We start from the raw sequence: 21,404 nt of genomic DNA, 5'->3' as shown, positions 1-21,404 counted from the left end.
AAGAGATCCTGCCACATCTGGCTGATCTTGAGCATTCGAGTCTTTGAGCCACTGGGTTTGCGGATTGCACATAATTTCTATTCCGGCATCATTGCTGCCACTTTATGATAATCTGAATCATGACCATATCTGGGATCAGAATTGCTGGGCAAGATAAGCTACGGGTGGGCATGTTAGTAAATTTACTCTGTAAAAAATCATTTCTTGTAGAGCAAAAGAATCCAAGTGGACGGGATGGGAAAGCTGTGGGATACTAGGTCTCAGCGCTGAGATTTGTCTAATCACAACACCAGCCTCGCAATGGCTCAAGACATTCCAAAGTTGGTGGTGGAGATGACCAAGTGAAGATGATCAAGTTATATCCACATTACTGTATTTGCGGGAAAATAAATAAAGAAATGAGCAAGACCCCCGAGAGCAAAAAGCAGGGCTCGACCTGTCCGTTTGATGTGAAAAAAATCTAATCATGTCGTATGCTTCGTGGAAAGACTAATTACAGAAAGCAACCTACCCTCTCAGGTTTTCAGGCTTCATGAGAAAATACAGATAAACAAAAACACAAAACATTCAGCTTTTGCGCCAGACCTGTCTCCTCGTGGCTTCTCATCCCCACTTCACACCGGGCGACGCCGAAGCGTTTCAAACATGGTTTTAAACGCCCCCCTCTCCTTAGACAAGAGTGCCTTTGGGGTATCAAATTCCACAATCCGACCATGTTCCATAAACGCAATCCGGTCAAAGTCGAGAATCTTGTCGAGATTATACGAAACTGCGAGAACGGTTCGGCCCTGGAAGTATGAACGGACGACATCCAATACGAGAGTGTCGGTTTCGAGATCCGTGCTATTTTAAATTAGTGTCAATTCCTTTTTTGGCGCACTGGATGGAAGAATGATTATGAGTTCTGCCTCGCCGTACCTGGTTGTTGACTCGTCAATGAGAACAATACTGCTAGGATGGCATAGAGCTCGTGCCACACTGAATAAGCGCTGCTGTCCGATCGAGAGGACATTTTCATCCACGGCCGCATCCAGGCCACCTAGAGACCGAATGATTGACCATAACCCTACCGCGCCAAGTACCGCAATGATGGTCTCATCTGGTATATTGCCTTCGGGATTTATATTTCGACGCCAGGTTCCGCGAAGCCAGACGGTATCGCATGGAATCATATTTAGGCGAGATCGTACCAGTTCGTGAGGTATTTGAGCGATATTCATACCGTCGATTTGAATAAAACCTTTGTTTGGGTCCAGAATTCGTAGTATAGCCGAAAGAAGCGAAGATTTGCCGCTATTTTAACTGTTAGACTCAGGCCGCCGGAGTTCTAATCCAATTTTCAACTCGCAACTTGCCTTCCAGTTTCACCGCAGAGAGCAACCTTCTCGCCAGGCGCGATGATCAGATTAATATCATGAAGAGCCGCGTCTGATGAGAGACTACGAAACGTTAGAATTCACGCGAGTCTGGACCTCCATCAGGTCTTCCAGAATTGACCTACTCGTATGAAGCCGTGACGCCATTCATATAAATAAGCCCTCTTTCTGGCCAAAGTGATGGAATGTTCTTGGACTCTGTGACCAGATCCTCGGGGTTCAAATCTCTCACAACGGTGCAAATCCGAGAAATGGCCCCGATGTTCTTGTCGAGACTAGTCCACTGTTTGATCAAGACGTGGAGCGTTCCGCTGAAGCCAACAAGATTGAAAAGCGCAATTCCCAGCATGTTCGAATGTTGCCCCCCTTTCACAAAGAGCGCGACGGTAACGACAAAAGTGGCAATTCCTGCAACTGTCAGGTCGAGTGTGATACTCAACCAGCGTTGAATACATTCAAATGTGTATCTTGTTCGCTGAGAAAACTCCAAAGCAGCCGCTCCCTGGCATCGATAAGTTTCAAGCCATCCGTAGGCGCGTATGGTGACAATACCGCTCATTAAATCATCGCAATGTGATCGAAGATGTGCCTTCGCTTGGCTGTCCAGAAGCCTGATTTGTCGAACCGTCCTCACATAGAAGTGACCAAGGAAAACGATTATCACAAATACGACCGGGATTGCCATTACCACCAGATACGAGGAGCCTATAAAGATCAAGATCGACTCTCCAAGGAAGCTCAGAATTGCATAGAGGGTAAGCTCGAAAGCTTCAGGGAGCTCGCCATCAATCACGCCAAAATCTTCGTCGAGTCTTTTGACCCGTGCAACAACAGAGGTCAGCTTATTGCTTTTGTGGCAAAGTGAATTGGACACCTACCTGTTTATGGCGGCTTCCGTTTGCCGAGGTGTCCCAAGTGAAGTGGTCGCGCTGAATTGGTGTGATCAGATATGTACATTCATATGGGGGTTGATCTTGATTTGGAAATACCTCAGGAGCGACCTGAAAAGAACATCGTAGAACCGATACGTTGTTCTTGGGACAAGTATTACAATAAAAAGCCTGTCATCTGTCAGATGGTGAGCAGCCACGAGGAAGTCTTGACATACCAGTGTACAATGAACGTGCATACTAATGCTAAACAGCCCAGCGCACCATAAATTCCCAACCAGTATCCGATATCTTCGTTTGGTCGTTGCATGTTTGATTCCGCCCACCGATTCAGCCAGATCTCTGTGAATATCATTAGTGAGCCCTAAATCTTGGGTGGAGTGCAATGAACCAACAGGCACTTACGCTGGAGCATAAACGAGGCGACGAACGAACTTGCGCACGCGATCAGCAAAGCTAAGAGGGGTCCTCCCATACTCTGCAAGTAGTAAAAGTATGGGATAAAGTCGCTCGTGTCTTGCCCCTGACTGTCCTGACCTTGAGTATCCGCCAAATTTGGCGGTCTTTGCTCCAATGTGCCAGGCATTAGCGAGGTGGAGCCGTGATGTTCATGATTCGTGCCAGGGCCATTAAAAGAATGTCTGATTGCTGGTGCATCGTATGAGCCCTGCTGGATCATGTGTCCGTTTTCATTCAGAGAGATGAAAGTGTCAGCGTATAGAAGATGATGTGCTATGATCGTGTTAGAGATGTCATATGGAATCAGAACGTGCTGTTCAAACCTGACGTGGTTGCCATGATCACTGTTCGGCCGGCTTTTCTAAGAATTCCATCCGATGAGAAAACTTGGTCGAGAATCTCCCTCTCAGTTGTCTCGCCGAGACCCTGAAGTATGTCGTCGAAAATATAAACAGACTTTCGTGCAAAGAGTGCACGCGCTAGTCCCTGTGGTTTTTTTTAGTAAAAACGAAGGCTGTTTATGATCGGAGAACACTCAAACCATACCACACGCTTTTTTTGGCTTTCATTCAGTTGTGCCGGGATAGAATCAAGGGAGGTCTGATCACCTTTGGCAAATTGATCAAAGTCTGCCTGGAGACAACATGCTCGGACAACAGTGCTGTACCAATCTTGATCCCATGGCGAGCCAACAACAATGTTTTGCCGAATAGTCCCGTGACAAATCCACGGAATTTGACTACAATAAGCAGCATCTTTGAAGGTAGTCGACACTCTTCCTGAAATGAAGGGCACTTCGCCAAGTAGTGTTTTCAGCATCGTGGACTTTCCGCAGCCAGGGGGACCCACAAGCATCGTAGTAACCCCTGTCATTATTTCGAGTGTCACACACTTCAAGACGGGCTCGGAATCCAGAGACCAAGCCGCAGACAGACTATTGGTGATGGCGCAATAAGACTTCGGTTGGATATGCCCATCGTTTGGGTCGGTGTTCTCAAAGGTAGAGTATTTGGCGCTCACAATATCACGGTTGTCGGTACTCTCGGAGGCCGATAGATGCTTTTGAACACGCTGAAAGCATTGGATGGTAAGTTTCATCTTTTCTGGTCCATCAATAAGTGTAATCAAGCGCTGGTCGAGGATAAAGTACAAGGTCAATGCGGAAAAGGCTGTACTGCTCCTCAATGTGCCCGAGTCTCGGGTTTTGGCGAGGATAGTGTACATGCCGAAACCGAAAACAGGAGCGATTGCCGTGGAAATATATGCTAAGAGTTGAAGTTAGAACGGGAATTTTCGGGTTGCATCAAGCTGGAACTCACAGAATGTGAGAAGAATGACTGTATACACCCTAAATGAGAAGGACGCCTCTGTTTCTGTGAGCCTCAAATCTTGGAGGTCAGCAACCACTGGCCTCAGGAGACCGGTCATTTTGACGATTCTCACGTCTCGGAGAATTCTAGAGGTCGCCATAAGGCGGGCTTCCACGGCACTGAGCCATCTGTACTGTGCACGACCCGACGCATACGCCAGTATGCTTGCAGAAATCAGACAAACTAGGATTCCATGTTATTGCAAATCCTATCCCCAGGTGAAAATAACAACCAATGAATGGGTACCCACCTGCGAAAACAAAGACAGACGCGACAGTTGCTAAACCGAGCAGTCGGGTCAAGAGCCACAAAGCCAAGGCCGCCTCTATCAAACTGAAGGCAAAATCATGAACGTGTTTAAATACATCACATGCACGCTCAATATCGCTGTGGATCCCAGAGACCGTCTTTGTATCGTGCACAAGAGTTTGTTTACAACGGAGGGTCTTGCTTGAGGTCAGCGACACTAGACACCCCCTAGCCATGGTGGCGAAACGACAAGTCTGATGTTGATAGGCAGTGAAAGATACCTACTCCAGGACATCAGCAGGCTATACTGACAAGGTTCCTTGCGGCTTCCCTCAGTGCCAAAACTCACAGCGAGGCCAGCATAAACCGCTGCATAGGTCCCGACAAATATAAAGTCTTGATTCGTCGCATTCGCATGCTCGTATTCCTCAATGAAAACGAGGAGCTGCTGAATGATTATGACCTGAGCGAGGGTCAGCCCGGCAACAAGGAGCCTGATCAGGGCTCCTCCAACGAATTTCCATTTGTACTGCGCGGAAAAGGCCCAAAGGAGAGCGTTAGGCTGATAGGGATCGACTATTTGATGCGGTCAGCCTCGTCCAACTTTCGTGGATTCTCTTTGGTCTCACATTTGACCCATGATCTCAACAGCTTATCCGAGATAGATGCAGCCCCAATGGCATCGTCAAGAACGGGTAGACTATCAATCGTAAGAGAATTCTTGGAACCTGTCCAGATTACCTTATTGATCCACCAAAACACATAGCGATTGAAAACATTCGCCGTGGATTCCGGTGAAATTCTATGGTCCGGTGGTCTCAGGAATGATCGTTTCCCCGTAGACTCCAGGATCAAGGTCGATGCCTTGATCAGACATTCGATAAAGAAAAAAGTCGCAACCAACCGATTGTCTGGAAGGAGAGATAATGTCCGTAACCGGAAAATATCGAGCAAGAGGGTCGTGCTCATGTAAAGGCATATGATACTTGATGGTTGTACGGACCGAGTATGTTCCAGATGAGACCAGTATGGCATCCATAACGAGACCGCCAATTTTATAAAGGCTGTCGGCAACGTCATCTTCGTGCGTGGGGTCGAGGGCTTGTTCCATAGAATGAGAAGGATCAAGTCGAAGGCTATATAGATCGCCCAGGCCGTCTATGTCCGAGTAAGCTTGCGTCCTATTTTCAACGATTGGTATCGATTGAGGCAAGTAGGGAACACTCAACCGCCTTCGCTGTGTACAGCCATGATCGATTGACTCTATCCGAGGCTTGCGCAATGTGCAGAATCCGAAATGCCCCCACAATACTCAAGACCAGGACCGGGAGAAGAGTGAATATAGTTTCCTCGAATACTAGAGTGAAATTGGCGCCATTTTCGAAAGTCCTTGCAATGACTGGGCCCAACCAGTCACCATCGACTACCGGGCATCGTAGAGACTGGTCAAATAGGGCGGGCATCATCAGTCGGTGATCGATAATAGCTCCAGGTCAAGAGCAGATGGCCATTTTCTTAACGGCAGAAGGATTTGAAGAAGGGACAATTTTACAAAGTACGAAGCTACTGGCGAGAAACGAAAGAGCAGGCAAGGCCGGTGGAAAACAGCCAGGCAGATCAAGTGAACGCTGCGGGCAGTGCGCACAGAAAAGTCGCTCAGACGTGGGTGCAAATTAAGTCCCTCACACCCTTTGACCCGACTTGGACCGCGTTCTATTGATGGGCTAGATACTGATCGCCTTGTTTTCATTTGTGTATGAAGATGGAGAATGCACTCGATGGAGACAAGGGTGCATTGCATGACGGTCGGATCCTCAGGCTCTGGAAGTCTGACGTGCACCCCCAAAGTCCCAAGACATAACCATGACAGTTAAACTTCGGTGGCTGATGAGCTCTTTGTTCTGGTCACAGTGAGCTTGACACGGAAGAGGATTCAAGATGTGCACCGATAACCTTAATTTGATCGGTCACCATGCGATCCGTATCCCATACACTGCGAGTGACAGATCCCTTGGTATCATCACCGTTGATCTTGTCAACTCAAACGGCCTGGGCGTCCTGCCATTTCAGCGGTTGGATTTGTGCGCCAAGGAAAAGATGTCTGACAAGCGTGTCAAAGATCAACGCCCAACAAGGACCGGGCGCATGTCAAGGAGCTCGTCGTCAGACCGTTGGGAAACCAAAAGCTGCGAGTCGAATCGTGGTGACGTTCTCTCATTGGGCCCGAGGAAAAGCCTCAGTCTGGCGGTTGACGGTAGCTGTGAAACCGACTTGATCGCGTCATGATGGTTCAATTGCACTGCCGATGTTTTGCTGGCCTATTCGAGGACGCTAGTGTGAAAGAAGCGAGCGAGAGACGACGTCAAAAGGGATGATGCGGTACAGTAGTAATTCTGCACAGAACCATTGGGACGTCTGGAACGTCGTGTCCTGCTTACATGGCATCTCCACTCGCGTGCATTACATTCATACACACATGAGCTACCCCTTCAAGTAGGTACAATTACGGACCGTGCCTTGGGGTCAAGTTGGTGCATTCGCAAAAGAGATCTCTATCGCTTGTCAACGCCTAACAAGAATTTCCTTCTGGTACCTGAGAGAAGAGTTCGACATCTGAAAGCCGTCCACGAATCTACCGAACAACATGGTCATAGACTGTGATTTGATCTAGTACTCGGTCAACTGAAAAATGGGGAATCCGCCTAAGAACTCCCATTGAGAATCTTCCAGAGAGCCGGTAAATAGAGTTCTTTTACACTCACCCTTGCATATCGACCGAGAAGTCTTGTGGTGGAAAGATTCATGTCTAATGCCGCTCGATGACGAGATCGGGGGGTTATGGCTGGCTTGGTGGAGATTGTTCGTGTCTCCAAATGTGGAGCGACCGTGAGTCGACAGGCCTTTGTCATTGCTCTTGGTCTGTCAGCCATTGCATAGAACAGACCGCCTAGACTCTGACATGAGGCATAGACATCGCGGCACGACTCGTCGGTGCAGGATCCGGACCAATTTGATCGTTGAGATCGCTATGGCAGAGGCAGCAACTCTGGAGATCATGACTGAAAATCCAATATGCATCCAAATTGCAGGATCGCCGCTACCGGTCACGGTTCGCATCATCATTGTGACAGGACATCAAAGGTATTACAGACATTTGTCGCAGATTTTCACCCGAGACACCTCTCTGGTCCACTAGCCAGATTAAGGCTGTTTACTGGAAATGACCTGTGGTGACAGACCTCGCCCGTACAGTACAGTAGTTACGATCGGAAGAGACACGGTTAGGTATGGAGCATCGTCTCATGTATTAGGCAGATTACTAGGCTACCAGAGCAAGACCTTGTGTGTTTATCCTGCCCAAAGTTGCTAATTGTGATGATAATGGCCGCTCCATCGTGTCTCAGCCCAATCCCTACCAGCACCTCCCCTGATGGAAACGGTCCCTTGGCCGAGGGCGTCTTGATTCTTTAAAATGCCCACAGCGACAGGCGATGTCAACCATTGACGGCCAACGACACAGCGATGGATTTGAATTGAGGATAGAACCAGACTGGGCCAAGAACCGGCGGATTTGGTGTTTGTTGGACGCTCAAGCCCGACCATCCCTGCCATGGACTGACTCATGGCCGGCCCCAAAAGTTGCGAATGTTGGTGGCCTATTCCAGTTGGTGAAGCGTCGGCCTGGAGTCGGGGGTGGCTGGTGGTCCACATCTCAGGACGGTTGGGCGAGGGAGGAGAAACGAACAGTCAATGCTGACATTGCATCAGCACTAGAGCCATTGGGGCAATAGGAAAGCGGTGGTGGGTGATCACCACTCGGTGAACCCGCATGACTGGATCTATCGTCGGTGCTGGAGCATGTTATCCAGTTTCAGTCGGGCGCAACGCACCAAAACATCCCATGAAACACCCCGCTCGAATGATGTCCCAATTAAGGCTAGCCTCACAGGATGCAGGGAAGCTTCGCATTGAGACTGAGTTCATACTCGTACTCTGATACACTCGTGTGTTGGTGCTTGGCCCCAAAGGCCTTCAGTTAGAAGGGTCCGTGTCCCGTTATCCAGCGCACCTTGAGTGCAGATGGAAATCAACCGGCCGACTTCCAGCCTCTGCGTATAGCACACGACCTTCGATCGAGACACTACGGGCAACCGACTGGCGAATATCGACCATTCGGACGGGATGGCATCACCAGGGTCCTTGAGCCAGACGAAGGCGCCATGGAAGAGCTCCCCTGGTAGCTTGCAGCACTCGACTGCAAAATTACAGCAATCAACATCAAGACTCTGGCGTCGGTCGGTGTCCTCATGGTTCGATTCCAAGGACCGATGTCACCAAGCCACCGTAGAGACCTGGCACAAGTCGACAGATTCGTGGAGAAGGTCCAAGGCAGTTCTCGACGTTCAGAAGGAGAACCTTTTGGCCCTCACAGGAACGAAGGAACAGAAGACACTGAGCGCCGCGAACAAGCACGAAGAAATTACGCCCAAACCATCACCAGAACTGAGCAATGCCCCGAGCCAGCAGCTTTCGCGATCAGTAATTGCCTTAGAGGCAGATAGTACGCCAGTATCAGCAATCACACACGATAAACGGCCATCTGAATGTAAAGCTTCATCAGGTGTCCCGATACCTCCTCAACCGCGACGAACGACCTCGTCCACATCGTCACCGCTGGCAGAACCATCTACCGTGTCTTCCATGTCCGCTCCCTCCGTCTCCTCCTGGCAGTCTCCAATCGAGACTGGTATCGACGCAAGAGCATTCTCGCCGCTATCTGTAGATCTCTCGGTCGAAAAGCGTCGACCAGACGAACAAGTGAGAGGATTGCTCAGGTACACAGACCACGTCCTTTCCCAGGCCCAACACACAAGACAACTGCGAGATACGAAATCGATGTTACTAAGCGAGGTTGAACATAACTGGATTCATTCCACCATCACCGATGCCGTGGACTCAGCACAAGAGCTATCTGAAGTCTTGGAACTCTGCAGACAGGACATGGCGAAGCGCAAAGGCAAAGGCAAAATCAGCTCTGCCAACCGGAAACAATGGAAGCTCCGAAATCGCGAGCGTGCAGACGAAAGACAAACTCGCTTGATTCGTTATCAATGCCGACTCGACCAAGTGTACCGTCACTTAACCAAACTCAAGATACCCCCAAGTCGGCCGATGCAGCAGGTAGAACAGCCAGCTCTACAGCACACTCCTGAAATGCCCACCGAGTCCTCCGAACTGGCTGGCTCCCTGGTAGAGCTTTCTTCAGAGCCAAAACAATCCACTTTTTCAGAGATGCCACAAGCTTCCCCGAAGCAACAGCCAATCCTGTCAGGAATTGCTGAGATGCCAGTGGATCTCGAAGTGACAAGCTTTGCAGCAGAGCTTCCTGTAGACAAGCAAGACCTTGCCGCTGCTACAAAATTCACAGCGGTTCCTACCGTAGACCAAGCCCCCCGGTTGACTGAGCGGCCCTTGGCAACCACGAAGATCCCGAGAAAGGCCTTACCGATCATCGCTGAGTTGCCATGTAATTTCTCCGATACCCAGCTGCCGACACTGTACGCCTCGAGGGAGATGCCAGAAACACTTGTCACAGCCGCCCCTGATCCCTCTACGACCGTCGGAGCAAGCAATGTTCACCGTTCGGACACTGATGTCGCATGACCTAATCGACCTGCGTCTTCCAAAGAGACATGCAAGGGATGATCCCCTTGAAAGATCATCATGCGCGATCAAAGATGATATATCGATAGGCTCACTTTGTTTCACATTCAAATCACGTTGCTGCCGGGTCTAGCGCTTGAAATAGTATTGGTACATACCCTCATCCAAGGCGATTGAGAGATCGAACCCAATACTACGCAACCGATCGATCCATCTTCCATTTCGCATGCAGCATCATTATGAACACCTTGCCAGTCAGCACTTTTTGTCTCACAGGTCTATGCAAGGGTTCTGTTCACAAGTCTGAGAAATACCACACCGCAGCGTCTCCTAGGATCATTCCGTGGCTTGAGACTTTGAAAGATGTTTAGCCCGGAGTCCATCCAGACGTGCTTACTGGCGGGCCATGCATCCAAGTGACCTTCAACCCCGTTCTTGGGAGCCGACCAACAGGTCCTGCTCAATGTTCCTCCTGTTTGACTTGTGAAACCATGATGGCCTTTTTTTTCGACAAAATACGCAGTGAGCAAGGGTCCCTGTCTTCTCACAACCACTGAAGATTGATCCTGGCGCCCGAGATGGTAGTTGGCCAGGAGAGTAGCAATTCATCCGCAGACGCAATGAGAACCACATGTCGGGAGAGCATTAGATTGGTCCAGACGTAGCGTGTGTCCACCAGCGCATGCGCAGCTATTCTTTGAAAAATCACATCTTGGACCTGGATCATTCAACCAGATTGGAGCGAAGGATTGAATTGTCGCATCTGAAATCGATGCCCGTGGTCGATGCCGACCATGAGCGAGTGTCGGCAAAGTAATCCTACCAGCGTCAACAATTCCAATCATGTCGGCCAAGAGGCTCTTTGTACCTGGCAAAGCTTCATTCAGTCATCGATTCTGGGAGAGCTGGCAATATCGAACATGTCAAGTTTATAGCATGCTATGCGGCGACGTGGATGCTGGCTGGAGAAATAAAGGCAGGCACCAGAAATGACTTCAAAGGCCCGATAGGCTTGGGCGAGCCTACGACGGCTCGTGTGGGCACCTGCGTCCATGTACATCAGTGGCTTGGACTCGAAGAAAGTGGACATTGCGCATCGGTGACGCACTTCCACCGACCTAATTGAGGGTCTGGAAGTGCGTGGTCATCTCCATATCAAATTAGGATCAAATCGAGGCCATTCTAATTTCATGAATATTACTGCCTGGACTCCCGTCTGTTACACCACTGATATATCTCCAACCGAGAGAATTCTACGTAGACTCCAACAGTGGAGGGGCTAGGTGAGATGGAGATGTGTACCAAAACATTGACATTTTGTACTTCTCAAGTAGAGGGAGTGTGTTGGCCTGAAAAGCCTCGTTGAGCGACAACGACGAGTAAGTTTTTCACTTGAGGAATTCAAAGATTATGAGACCTCTTCGAGGGGAGGAAGCCAATTGATTCCAGCTCATTCCAGTTAGGCAGGCCATGTGCCATGTTTTGAAGCTTTGAGGACTTGGCACCCGAAATTCGCCTGTACTTTGAGCATTGTTGCCATACTTTTCAGGCAGTATATTTGGATGCCTCGGCCGGCGAAGTTGATGTCATCAACAGTTCAGAAGTGGGAAAGATAACTTTGTTCATTAACGACCATCCTCCTCTTAACCGTACCGTGCACGAGATGTGCTTATGACCTTCGCTTTCACACTGAGAATTGGTTGAAAGCGATCGGCACATTCGATCTACACTCACAAGCACCCCTCCATCGGGCTCTTTCTTTTGTCAGTCATGGCCGCATCAACTCATCCTGCGCCTTCACCGGCAGCACTTTTGATATACCCGGCGACATTACTGTTGGGATCGCTGTTCTCCGTCATATCACCAGTTGCCCACACTACGAGGAAATCGTCTTCGCACCTTCCGCAACCGTCTGCTCCCCTGGCGCCATCTCTCGCCGCTGATCTTCACCTGTCCGAGAACCCTGTCAACTACTTCGCTCGCAAGAACAACATTTTCAATATTTACTTTGTCAAAGTCGGCTGGCTGTGGACTACACTAGCCTTCGCATCGATCATTCTCTCCCAACCTGCATATCGTGTCTCATCCTCGTCTTCTCCAGCGCAGCAACAAATTCGTACACGACGAATGTTGCAGGCATGCCTTCGATGTGCAATCGCCACTGCGATATGGTACCTGATGACACAATGGTTTTTCGGCCCTGCGATAATTGATCGCAGCTTCATCTTCACAGGCGGGAAATGCGAAGAAGTGATCGATCGAGCGAGCAGGGTTGATCCAAATGATAGTCCTGCGGCTCAATTGGACCTGTTCTCCGCCGCGGCCTGCAAAGCCGCGGGCGGAGCGTGGAAGGGTGGTCACGATATTAGCGGCCATGTCTTCATGCTGGTACTGGCAACCGCCGCTCTCACTTACGAGGCCGTCGGAGCAAAAGCGTTTTCCGCATCCTCTGTTTCTCGAGTGAATGGAGAAATGTCGCGGGAGCGCAAGACTAGTGACGCCGCGGTCTCCAGTGGCGTTGGAGGCGAGACCACGGATGGGCTAGTAAGTAAGTCGTCGCTCCGACTGGTTTGGGGTGTGATTGGTCTTGGTTGGTGGATGCTTTTTATGACTGCCATCTGGTTCCATACGTGGCTAGAAAAAGTAAGTCGACATCTCTTACGATAAAATTCTCGCCATATCAATTTATCTGGACTGTGTGGGGCTTCATTTTCTCCAATGACTGACCCGATCTTTCTTTTTAGTGGTCTGGTCTCACCATCGCACTTAGCGCTATTTATGGGCTCTACATACTACCCCGGAAGCTCCCGGCATGGAGGGAAATCGTGGGTGTCCCGGGACAGTGAACGAGAGAACGAAAGCGCATGCACACCTTTGTACATACCAAAAACTTACCATTTCATGGATTCAAGCTTGAAGATGACTCATATAATCAATGTTGACTTCTGCGTTCAATTGAAGGACCACAACGAGAGCGTGAATCTCGCAGCTTGATCACGATACAATGCAGGCGGCATTCGACGCAAGGACCATGCGAGTCGCCTCGAAACGTGCCAAGTGAGTCCCAACAGGTACCGACTACAGATGACAAAGCGGGGCTTTTAGATCAAGATTATTGAACTCAAACAGCTCAAAAAACTTCTTTTGGCTTAGACTCTGGGCCAAAATACCCAGCACGAAAAGCTATGCGCACCAGCTTGTCAGCCAAATTCTTGGACTCGACGCAGTCACAACCGGAAGACCTCAGAGATAATTCAGGAAGAAGCGCACTCACCACCAGGCAACAGAGCCGAGGCGTACATAACCCGAGTAATGGGCCGCAGGTCTGCTGGCGTCAGCGCCGCAGTCGCTGACAATTCCATATAAGGATCCCACGCGACAATGATCGCATCGGCCCAACTTTTGAAATCACCGGATCGTTCTTTGTTACCTGTTTGTTCAGATTCACATTGAAGCCCCAAACAGGTTCCAAATTCTCGGAACGCTAAGCGGAAACGAATGCTGCGTTCGAGATATCTTTTGATCTCGACAAGATCATCTGCACAGGGCTTTGTCAGCGTTGCCTTACGTGCGGGACGGTTGGCATGTCATTTTTGTCGGTTGTCTGATACTTTGACTCACACAATTGTTCAAAACATCTGTTGACGAGGCTGGAGGCCCAGTTTTCGGTTTCTGAAAACCAGTGGGCCGTCCATAGAGTCATACCCAGGTCCAGAGGATCATCGGATACGAAATGCTCTCCTTTGCGGTCCATCACGCGTCTATAGTCCGCAATTTCCTCCTCCAGAGTGTCGCTCTCGCCTGCCGCTGTCGCCGTTGCCTGAAGCAAGCGAAAGATGACAAACCCGTCGATCGGATCAAGGTTACCTTCCGAGCTGACCAATGGCCTTGACAAATCCACTGACATCTTCCAGATCATACGCGGACGCGCCGCCTTGCGATCGATGAAGAATTTGGGATGAATAGCTCGAGCTAGCTGTATGGCTTGGCGGTTGTAATGCATATCACCCGACGCAAGCGCCATCCGGTTCAGTGCGAACATCCACATAGTGAGATAGTGGTGGTATTGTCCATCGCCATCAGGACCATTCTCCTCGGTCTTTCCAATGCGTAGTCCGCCCCCCAGAGGATTTTGCTCTGTGGCTCCTGGCAAAGGAGAGCGGCCATCGCGGGTTCGTCCCAGAACCTTGTGGACCGTTTCGATAAGCCGCCTCGCTAGTGTCAAATATCGATTATCTTGAGTACGGGGATATCCTGCTCGATTGTACTCTCGGTGCATGGTTAGCAGGTTGACGACTCCGAATGCGTCTGTCCAGAGATATCTTCCACGATGACCCCCTGATCCTGGGGGCGGAGACCATTCCTCGGGGTTTCTAATCTCGCTGAAGTCGCCGTACACCGATTCCATTGCTTGTTGAAATCGGCCAACCCTGGGCGACGGACTGCCGATTGGAAGGGCCATACTGCACAGGCTGTTCTGGTGGACTTTATGTTGAAGTACCTGCCTTGGTCTTATTTGATTCAATGACAAGTATAAAAAAAGCATTAATGCTTGATTTTTCTGGAGGCATGAAGGGTTCAAGTAAACTATTCAACTTCCGTTGAAGCTCTAAACTTCATTCGGATAGAATTTACGACGTTCGCATTGTTATGAAGTAATACTGACTGCGCATTTACACGAGTGTGACCTCATATCAAATTCTCGGCACGAATCATATGACGCGAGTCATGGTCAAAACCATAGAGGGCGCAGAGAAACAGACCATCTTTCCTGTATTGCTTTTCGCATGCCACCACATACGCGGCTTGTGTTCGCACGACATCTTTCCACGGCCATGTCGCAGTTACAGGAACTATTTAACAAGGCTGTGAAACCTCTTCCGGAGATTAATAGTCCATCATTTGCCTCGCATTTCGATGGCTTTGCAGACAGGCAGATGATGCTCATAGGAGATGGCAGTCATGGCACATCCGAGTTCTATCATGCCCGTGCCGAGATCACAAAGCGGATGATCACCGAGCATGGCTTTACGATCGTCGCCGTAGAAGCGGACTGGCCTGATGCCGAAGCGATCGACAGATATGTGCGTTTGAGACCCGGACCCAAAGCACAGATCGGCGGCAAAGCCAATGGATTCGAACCTTTCAAGAGATTCCCGACCTGGATGTGGCGTAATCGCGAAATGCAAGAGTTCATCGAATGGATGCGCGACTGGAATAGCACCCAGCCCCCGGAGAAGCGAGCCGGCTTTTACGGCCTAGATTTGTACAGCATGGGCTCTTCGATCCGTGCTGTGATCGAGTATCTTGACCGTGTCGATCCTGAAGCGGGCAAGGCCGCGAGAAAGCGCTACGGCTGTCTGGATCGTTGGGTAGAGGACCCCTCGGCATACGGACTCGCTGCCATCCGTGGAATGGAGGACTGTGAACCCCAAGTGATGAGAATCTTGCAGGACCTTCTCGCCAAAAGACTGACATACCTTGAGACCGACCCTCGCAATGGCGAGGAATTCCACAGCTCTTCGCAAAATGCATTCGTTGTTCGGGACGCTGAGCAGTACTACAAGGCCATGTACTGGAGCTCCGCGACATCGTGGACTCTTCGGGATACCCATATGGTCGATACCCTTCAACGTATTCTGCAGCATCGTCCACCACCCGAGCACAAAGCGATTGTGTGGGCGCACAACTCTCACGTCGGAGATGCACGCTTCACCAGTATGGGAAGCCGTCGAAATGAAGTGAATATCGGGCAACTGTGTCGAGAGCGCTTCGGCCGCGAGAACGTTGCAATTCTCGGATGTGGCACTCACACCGGTACTGTTGCGGCGGCGCATGAGTGGGACGAAGATATGCAAGCGATGACCGTCAACCCTTCGAGAAAGGATAGCTGGGAGATCATCGCCCATAACACGGGTATACCACGGTTTGTTTTGGATCTTCGCCGTGAGCACATAGATCCCAACCTCAGAGCTGCACTAGCGCGGGAGCATCGTCTGGAGAGATTTATTGGCGTCATCTACCGGCCTGATACGGAGAAAATGTCGCATTATTCTCAAGCCCAGATTCACAAGCAGTTTGATGGGTATATTTGGTTTGACCGGACTAAAGAAGTTCAAGCCCTCGAGATCACTCAGCCAATTACGCCACTGGGAAAGGAGGAGACTTATCCGTTTGGTCTCTAAGTATTCGTCTTCAGTTGTTTTGGGTCTTTGCAGCGCACAGAAAAGGTTGAAACGTCCCAGAGAAATCTGCTTGAGCCTTGATCAAACACACAAGTTCCCATCAGTGCCATATTGGATGCCTTTGATAGTTGTCTTGTTCAGGTAGAAAATCACAAAAGAAGTGTCTCCCGACCTCGCCATCAGACCTTCGAGGATGACTAGATATCCTGATTTGGCTCCAAACGAAGCCCACTAGCATCTGACATTATCCATTACATGTTCCAGTAGGTTTCACTGCGAAAGGATTTGGGCGCCATTACCTATGCGCAAACAATGCGTGGATAAAACACGGATAAATTGTACAGGGAACATCTGGGTAGAGGTAAAGTATTCTCGGATGGTCGTACAGATAGAAGGGACAAAACGCCAAGAGCAATGCTTCAAATTCCCCCAAATCACCCCCCCAAAAAGTATATAGTACATGGATCTATCTGTCCCTTCTTTTCTATTGTTGAAAAATGCTAGTGAATCTCAAAACGTCTTCGATTCCTGAATCGACAGTCTCAAAAACGATCACGTTTGCGCACAACTGAAAGGACTCCTGACTCTTCCTATGCGGTAGGTGTTGCGCTACCAGGACATGTTAGCTGATGGGTCAAGAGATAAACCTTGTTAGATTTTTAAACTTACAATATCATCGATACTCGAGTAAAGGCCACAGACCAAGACCGCGAGCCCCATCAGGAAGACCAAGAAGTTGATGATCGCAAAGGGCAAATTTTCCCTCGAGTACCATTTCCCTTTGCAAAGCAGGAAGAGCCACATGATGGGCGGCAGGTAGAACGAGAAGCCGGATGTGAAGAGGGCCGAGATGATCGACAAAAGGTCCGTGAAGAACGGAATGGCTTCTGCAATAACCCAGGCAATGAGGGTGATCACAGCCACGAAGAGAATCCATGTCATCCAGCCGCGGGCGGTGTTGATGTATCGAATCACGCTGTTCTTGTAAACTCGAGCATGAACCAAACGGCCCACGACGATACAATTGATCGAGCCTGAAATGAAGATGACGGGCAAGGCTACACCGAATGCAATTCGACTGACGGTGGTGCCTGCTGATAAAAGGGCTGGCGACTCAACGGTAGGCCCCACGAATGCATAGATAATAGCCCCGGTGAGAGTGTAGATGAGAATCTCAATTGAACCCAGTACCCAGATAGATTTGGTGTAATCCTCAGGGGTGTGCATCTCTCCCATGAAAGAGAATTGGCACGCTGCGAAAGAGTATGCAAAGACGATGTCACCAATAGCGACGTAGGCCTCTGTGAACGTCACATCTTCTTTAGGGTAGGCAGACCAAGGAACGGCCGAGAGACCTCCTGGAGCGTTGCTGCTTTGAATACCCGTGGCGATCATTGTGATGCCGATAGCTCCAAGAATAGAGACAAAGTCAATGTATCCGAGGAAGGTGATGTCGGCAAAGGAGGAAGGGATTGATAACAGGAAGAGGATGATCATCGAGACAATGCCAAAAACAAGTGAACAAACAGAGCTCTCGGTGATATTCGCAAATGCAATCGTACCAGTGAGGCAATGTGAGCCCACCACGAAGATCAGTTGAATCACAAAGACTGCAGAGAAGAGTTCATAGCCGAATCGACCGAGTAGCAAGCCGCCGGCATCTCCGTAATGTTGCACAGAAGGGAAGGCCAGCTTCACCTTGCCGATGATCCACGAGGTGTAAACTGCGATCAGTCCTATACCCACGCAGCACACGACACCGGCAATCATGCCCAAAGTCGCAAATGCGTGGGGGATCGATAAGGCACCCAGGGCCACGGCGTCCACGATCAGCAGTAATGTGAGTTGCTTCCAGGATAAGCGATTGTACTTTGCTTCACCCGCGGCCGCGATTCGTTGTTCAACCTCGCCGAGATCATCATCTTTCACATCGGAAGCAGAAAGTGGCGGTGGTGGGAGCTCATCTTTCCCTCCAACCGACTCCTTCTGCCGCCCGGGCTGCTCTGCTCTGGAATCATCGCCTGCAACATTGGTTGCGTTTCCCAGCTCACCCATGATGTGAGGCAGTCAATTTTCCGCGGCCAGTTAGCCGTGATGAGGGCTTTCCAGCTTACTCCTGCGAATGTCCAAGTCTATTCTGAGATGCCAGAACTTGTCGACACTCCGAAGTTAACGATGCAAAGCGCAAACACGGAGCGTGTCTTGAATCGCGCTCTTTGCAGGCGTCTGACTCAGTGTCTCAATCTTCAGGTTCACTTTCCTTGAGAGATCTGCCAATGATCATTCGATATCGCAGCGAAACAGCAGAAATCTCCAATCTGGTCGAGACGCAAGTCGCCTGGATACCTGCAGCGCAATGTGGGAATGCGACCGTTCGATCTCCAGATTCTTGCACAAGAGGAATTCGGGGAGCACCTGGCTTCCTCCATTATTGTTGTGCATGCTGGCGGGGCCCTTTCACGATGACCAAACTGAAATTTGCATGATCCGCGCCGCGGATTTCTATAGATCCACCTCACGACGTCAGCGGCCGTGATTGGTGTCGTGAGGGTCTCGTTCCACTATACAGACAGGGACCATTGGCCCGACACGTTTTTTTTCTGGATCCTGCAATGGAGGTTCTCCAAGTTGCCCTGAGTCACAACTTGCCTCTTTGATCGCTGCCAAGTCGATCAGAGGAGGATGTTCGGGCCGATTGACCATTTGCGACGCCGAAGCCTCAGCAGGGCTGGATGAGGTCAGCCCGGTACACGGATGATCAGGTCGTCATGAGATGTTGCAGGTTGCGAGATTTCTAGGAGATAGCATGCAAAAGAGAAGATGCGCTCAAAGAACACCCAATGTATTCGGGGAGATTTGAGAAGCCCATTTGCAAGTTCAGACCCTGACTTTTTAAGCTTATACTCTAAACAACCGGCACGCAGCGATCTGGTCCGGACTCGGCCTTGCCACTTTGGATTCGCTTACCTCACCAGTACGTTTTTTTTTCTCTGAAAGAAGATCTCGATCCCCACAAAGTCATCGCGTCCCGTGGAATGAAGTGAAGGCACAAAAGGGCCGAGATACACGAGGGAGGACACGGCCGTACGGTACCTGGACTAACTATCTCCGTCTCTCCAGTACATCTTACGTGCTATGAATTCCTGTAACGTCAGATTTGCATACTGTTTGTCATAATAGCTGAAGGTTACATGGGCAAAAAACACAGTCCCACTTGGTTTTGAATATCTCCCTGCGCTCTGCAGCATCTGTTGTGTTAGGAATGGCAAACCACTGATGCGGACCACAGCAAATGAGAACGATCGCCCAGTCGGTTGATCCATCGAAAGAGGTAGAACTTGCGTCTAGACTTATCAACTCAATCAATGCACCAGGTTCAAAAGAAATTCAGGCTGCCGATCTTGACGCAAGATTCTTGTCGTATCACGGGGGCCTCCGTCTTGGATGAAGTTCGAACCGGAGGCACCCTGTTCATACCACAGGGGCTGTCAGTTCTGTGGCATGTGCCACTGGTCTCCAACGCGAAACCCTTCTGGAAATGGATCACTTGGGTCCAAAACGACCTGCTTGAAGCTGGTGATCCAAGCCCGCCCTTTGACCGTCGGCAAGATCGCCGGGTATTTTCCAACCGTCGTGGTGCCCCGAATACGACTGCTGAATTCGGTGCCCAAAATGCTGCGATGCTTGAACTCCTGCCCAGCCTCGATTTCCCCCCTACAGTGCATCGTGGCCAGGCGAGCGCAAGTCCCTGTCCCACACGGGCTACGGTCAAAGCGCCCAGGGGAAACCACCACAGCATTGGTGGCCACTTTAGCACCCTGCTCTAGCGTGACGGGCTCGGTAAATGCCAACACATTAAACCCCTTCGTCCCCGGATGTTCGGGGTGCACTGGAGTGTAGACAGCCTCCGTTGCGCGTTTGATTTTCTCCGCGATTTCCACGAGTTGATGAGCATGCTGATTGTCGATTCGCAGCCCCAGGGACGCGGCATCCACTAGAATGAACATCGTCCCACCATAAGCAATATCGATCGAGACTGGGCCAATGCTGGGGACCTCAACCTGATAATCGAGCTCCAGGACAAAGGCAGGGACATTGTCAAACTCGACGCTCTGGCACTTTCCAGACCTGCACTCGGCCGTGACAGTCACCAAGCCGGCAGCGGTATCTAGCCTCACCACAGTGGATGGCTCTTCCATGGGCAACATGCCAGTTTCCAAGAGCACCGTGGTTGTGCAAATCAGATTGGACCCGGACATGGGCGCGTATTCCTCACTCTCCATGATCAGAAAGCCAGCATCTGCACGCGGATCACAGGGCGGAAGCACTAGATTCGTATTCATCGAGGAGCGTCCTCGGGGCTCGTTGAGCAGGAGCCGCCGCAGGCTACCGTGGTTGGTCTCCATGTAAACCATTTTGTCATACATGGTTCTCCCCGGCACATCCAAAACACCCCCGGTGATCACATCACCCACTTCGCCTTCGGCGTGGCAGCCAACAATGGTAATGGAACGCGAGAAATGCATGGATCGATCCCGAATGAGGTCCCCCAGCGGCCAGCAGTAGATGCTCTGCGTTTCCTAAGTCTCTATTCTGGATTGGATGGAACTGACCAAACCTTGAAAAAATAGGAACTCTCCGTTCTCAGACATGAGGGATTTGGTCAGGGCCAAGACACGTCTCAATCGACACTAAAGATGTCATTCGCGCCATTCTATCCATTTCGATTTTCTGGTTTGAATACATTGCGGGGGCTGACAGTCGGATCGGCCGACGCGCCCCCGCCATCTTTGCTCCTTTTCCCTCTTCCAACCTCGGAGCAAATGCGTCATGGCGCCAAGATGACAAGAAAACATCTGATCTTAAGATCGCATAAACTCCCATTGGTAACCCCCTCCCATATCCTGTCACTATCATTGAATGTGACATGCAACCCATGCTAGCTGTGAGACCGTGAATTCAGCCGCCTATTGAGAAAGTTGAGAATTTGATCAAACCCGTCTGGCTCCTTGATCCAGTGTCCGTTCGCTTCGGCACCACTGAAATAGGCCCATTCTGTAGACCCGTTCAGATGTTGCAAGAATCTGGCCGCCTGTCGGCCCAATCGGATAGGAACCACTTGATCGTCTGATCCATGGCTCAAAAGCACCGGCGTCGAGAGTATAGACATGTCCGTGGATGCATCGATTCGTGCCAGGCTCGGAAGATCGA

General features: G+C 50.2%; 8 protein-coding genes across 8 annotated transcripts; 4 read left to right on the top strand and 4 right to left on the bottom strand.

Annotated features, from left to right (window-relative positions):
• Nucleotides 1–614: 614 nt before the first annotated feature.
• On the bottom strand, nucleotides 615–5,810 carry POX_e06771 (uncharacterized protein; the record flags this gene model as incomplete). The annotated part of the gene is made up of 15 exons (XM_050115587.1): nucleotides 615–843; nucleotides 919–1,240; nucleotides 1,369–1,439; nucleotides 1,502–2,188; nucleotides 2,255–2,305; nucleotides 2,366–2,437; nucleotides 2,485–2,608; nucleotides 2,672–2,998; nucleotides 3,049–3,211; nucleotides 3,272–3,990; nucleotides 4,045–4,278; nucleotides 4,346–4,625; nucleotides 4,694–4,920; nucleotides 4,974–5,502; nucleotides 5,574–5,810. The coding sequence occupies 15 exons, from the start codon at nucleotides 5,808–5,810 to the stop codon at nucleotides 615–617; spliced, it is 4,272 nt and encodes a 1,423-aa protein (XP_049968047.1).
• A 472-nt stretch (nucleotides 5,811–6,282) lies between these two features.
• Nucleotides 6,283–6,630, top strand: POX_e06770 (uncharacterized protein; the record flags this gene model as incomplete). The annotated part of the gene is made up of 1 exon (XM_050115586.1): nucleotides 6,283–6,630. The coding sequence occupies one exon, from the start codon at nucleotides 6,283–6,285 to the stop codon at nucleotides 6,628–6,630; it is 348 nt and encodes a 115-aa protein (XP_049968046.1).
• A 1,896-nt stretch (nucleotides 6,631–8,526) lies between these two features.
• On the top strand, nucleotides 8,527–10,008 carry POX_e06769 (uncharacterized protein; the record flags this gene model as incomplete). Its single annotated transcript, XM_050115585.1, has 1 exon — nucleotides 8,527–10,008. The coding sequence occupies one exon, from the start codon at nucleotides 8,527–8,529 to the stop codon at nucleotides 10,006–10,008; it is 1,482 nt and encodes a 493-aa protein (XP_049968045.1).
• A 1,770-nt stretch (nucleotides 10,009–11,778) lies between these two features.
• POX_e06768 (uncharacterized protein) lies at nucleotides 11,779–12,854 on the top strand (the record flags this gene model as incomplete). The annotated part of the gene is made up of 2 exons (XM_050115584.1): nucleotides 11,779–12,651; nucleotides 12,753–12,854. The coding sequence occupies 2 exons, from the start codon at nucleotides 11,779–11,781 to the stop codon at nucleotides 12,852–12,854; spliced, it is 975 nt and encodes a 324-aa protein (XP_049968044.1).
• A 284-nt stretch (nucleotides 12,855–13,138) lies between these two features.
• On the bottom strand, nucleotides 13,139–14,470 carry POX_e06767 (uncharacterized protein; the record flags this gene model as incomplete). Its single annotated transcript, XM_050115583.1, has 3 exons — nucleotides 13,139–13,191; nucleotides 13,283–13,546; nucleotides 13,630–14,470. The coding sequence occupies 3 exons, from the start codon at nucleotides 14,468–14,470 to the stop codon at nucleotides 13,139–13,141; spliced, it is 1,158 nt and encodes a 385-aa protein (XP_049968043.1).
• Nucleotides 14,471–14,843: 373 nt separating this feature from the next.
• POX_e06766 (uncharacterized protein) lies at nucleotides 14,844–16,193 on the top strand (the record flags this gene model as incomplete). The annotated part of the gene is made up of 1 exon (XM_050115582.1): nucleotides 14,844–16,193. The coding sequence occupies one exon, from the start codon at nucleotides 14,844–14,846 to the stop codon at nucleotides 16,191–16,193; it is 1,350 nt and encodes a 449-aa protein (XP_049968042.1).
• Nucleotides 16,194–16,745: 552 nt separating this feature from the next.
• Nucleotides 16,746–18,248, bottom strand: POX_e06765 (N amino acid transport system protein; the record flags this gene model as incomplete). The annotated part of the gene is made up of 2 exons (XM_050115581.1): nucleotides 16,746–16,802; nucleotides 16,863–18,248. 2 exons carry the CDS (start codon nucleotides 18,246–18,248, stop codon nucleotides 16,746–16,748), a joined length of 1,443 nt encoding a protein of 480 aa, XP_049968041.1.
• Nucleotides 18,249–19,681: 1,433 nt separating this feature from the next.
• POX_e06764 (4-hydroxyproline 2-epimerase 1) lies at nucleotides 19,682–20,719 on the bottom strand (the record flags this gene model as incomplete). Its single annotated transcript, XM_050115580.1, has 1 exon — nucleotides 19,682–20,719. One exon carries the CDS (start codon nucleotides 20,717–20,719, stop codon nucleotides 19,682–19,684), a length of 1,038 nt encoding a protein of 345 aa, XP_049968040.1.
• Between the last annotated feature and the right edge of the window lie 685 nt (nucleotides 20,720–21,404).

Source organism: Penicillium oxalicum, chromosome V (assembly GCF_001723175.1).
Source record: "Penicillium oxalicum strain HP7-1 chromosome V, whole genome shotgun sequence".
Classification (NCBI taxonomy): domain Eukaryota; kingdom Fungi; phylum Ascomycota; class Eurotiomycetes; order Eurotiales; family Aspergillaceae; genus Penicillium; species Penicillium oxalicum.
Note: the sequence above shows the minus strand (reverse complement) of the source record. Positions and strands in the feature narration are given on the sequence as shown.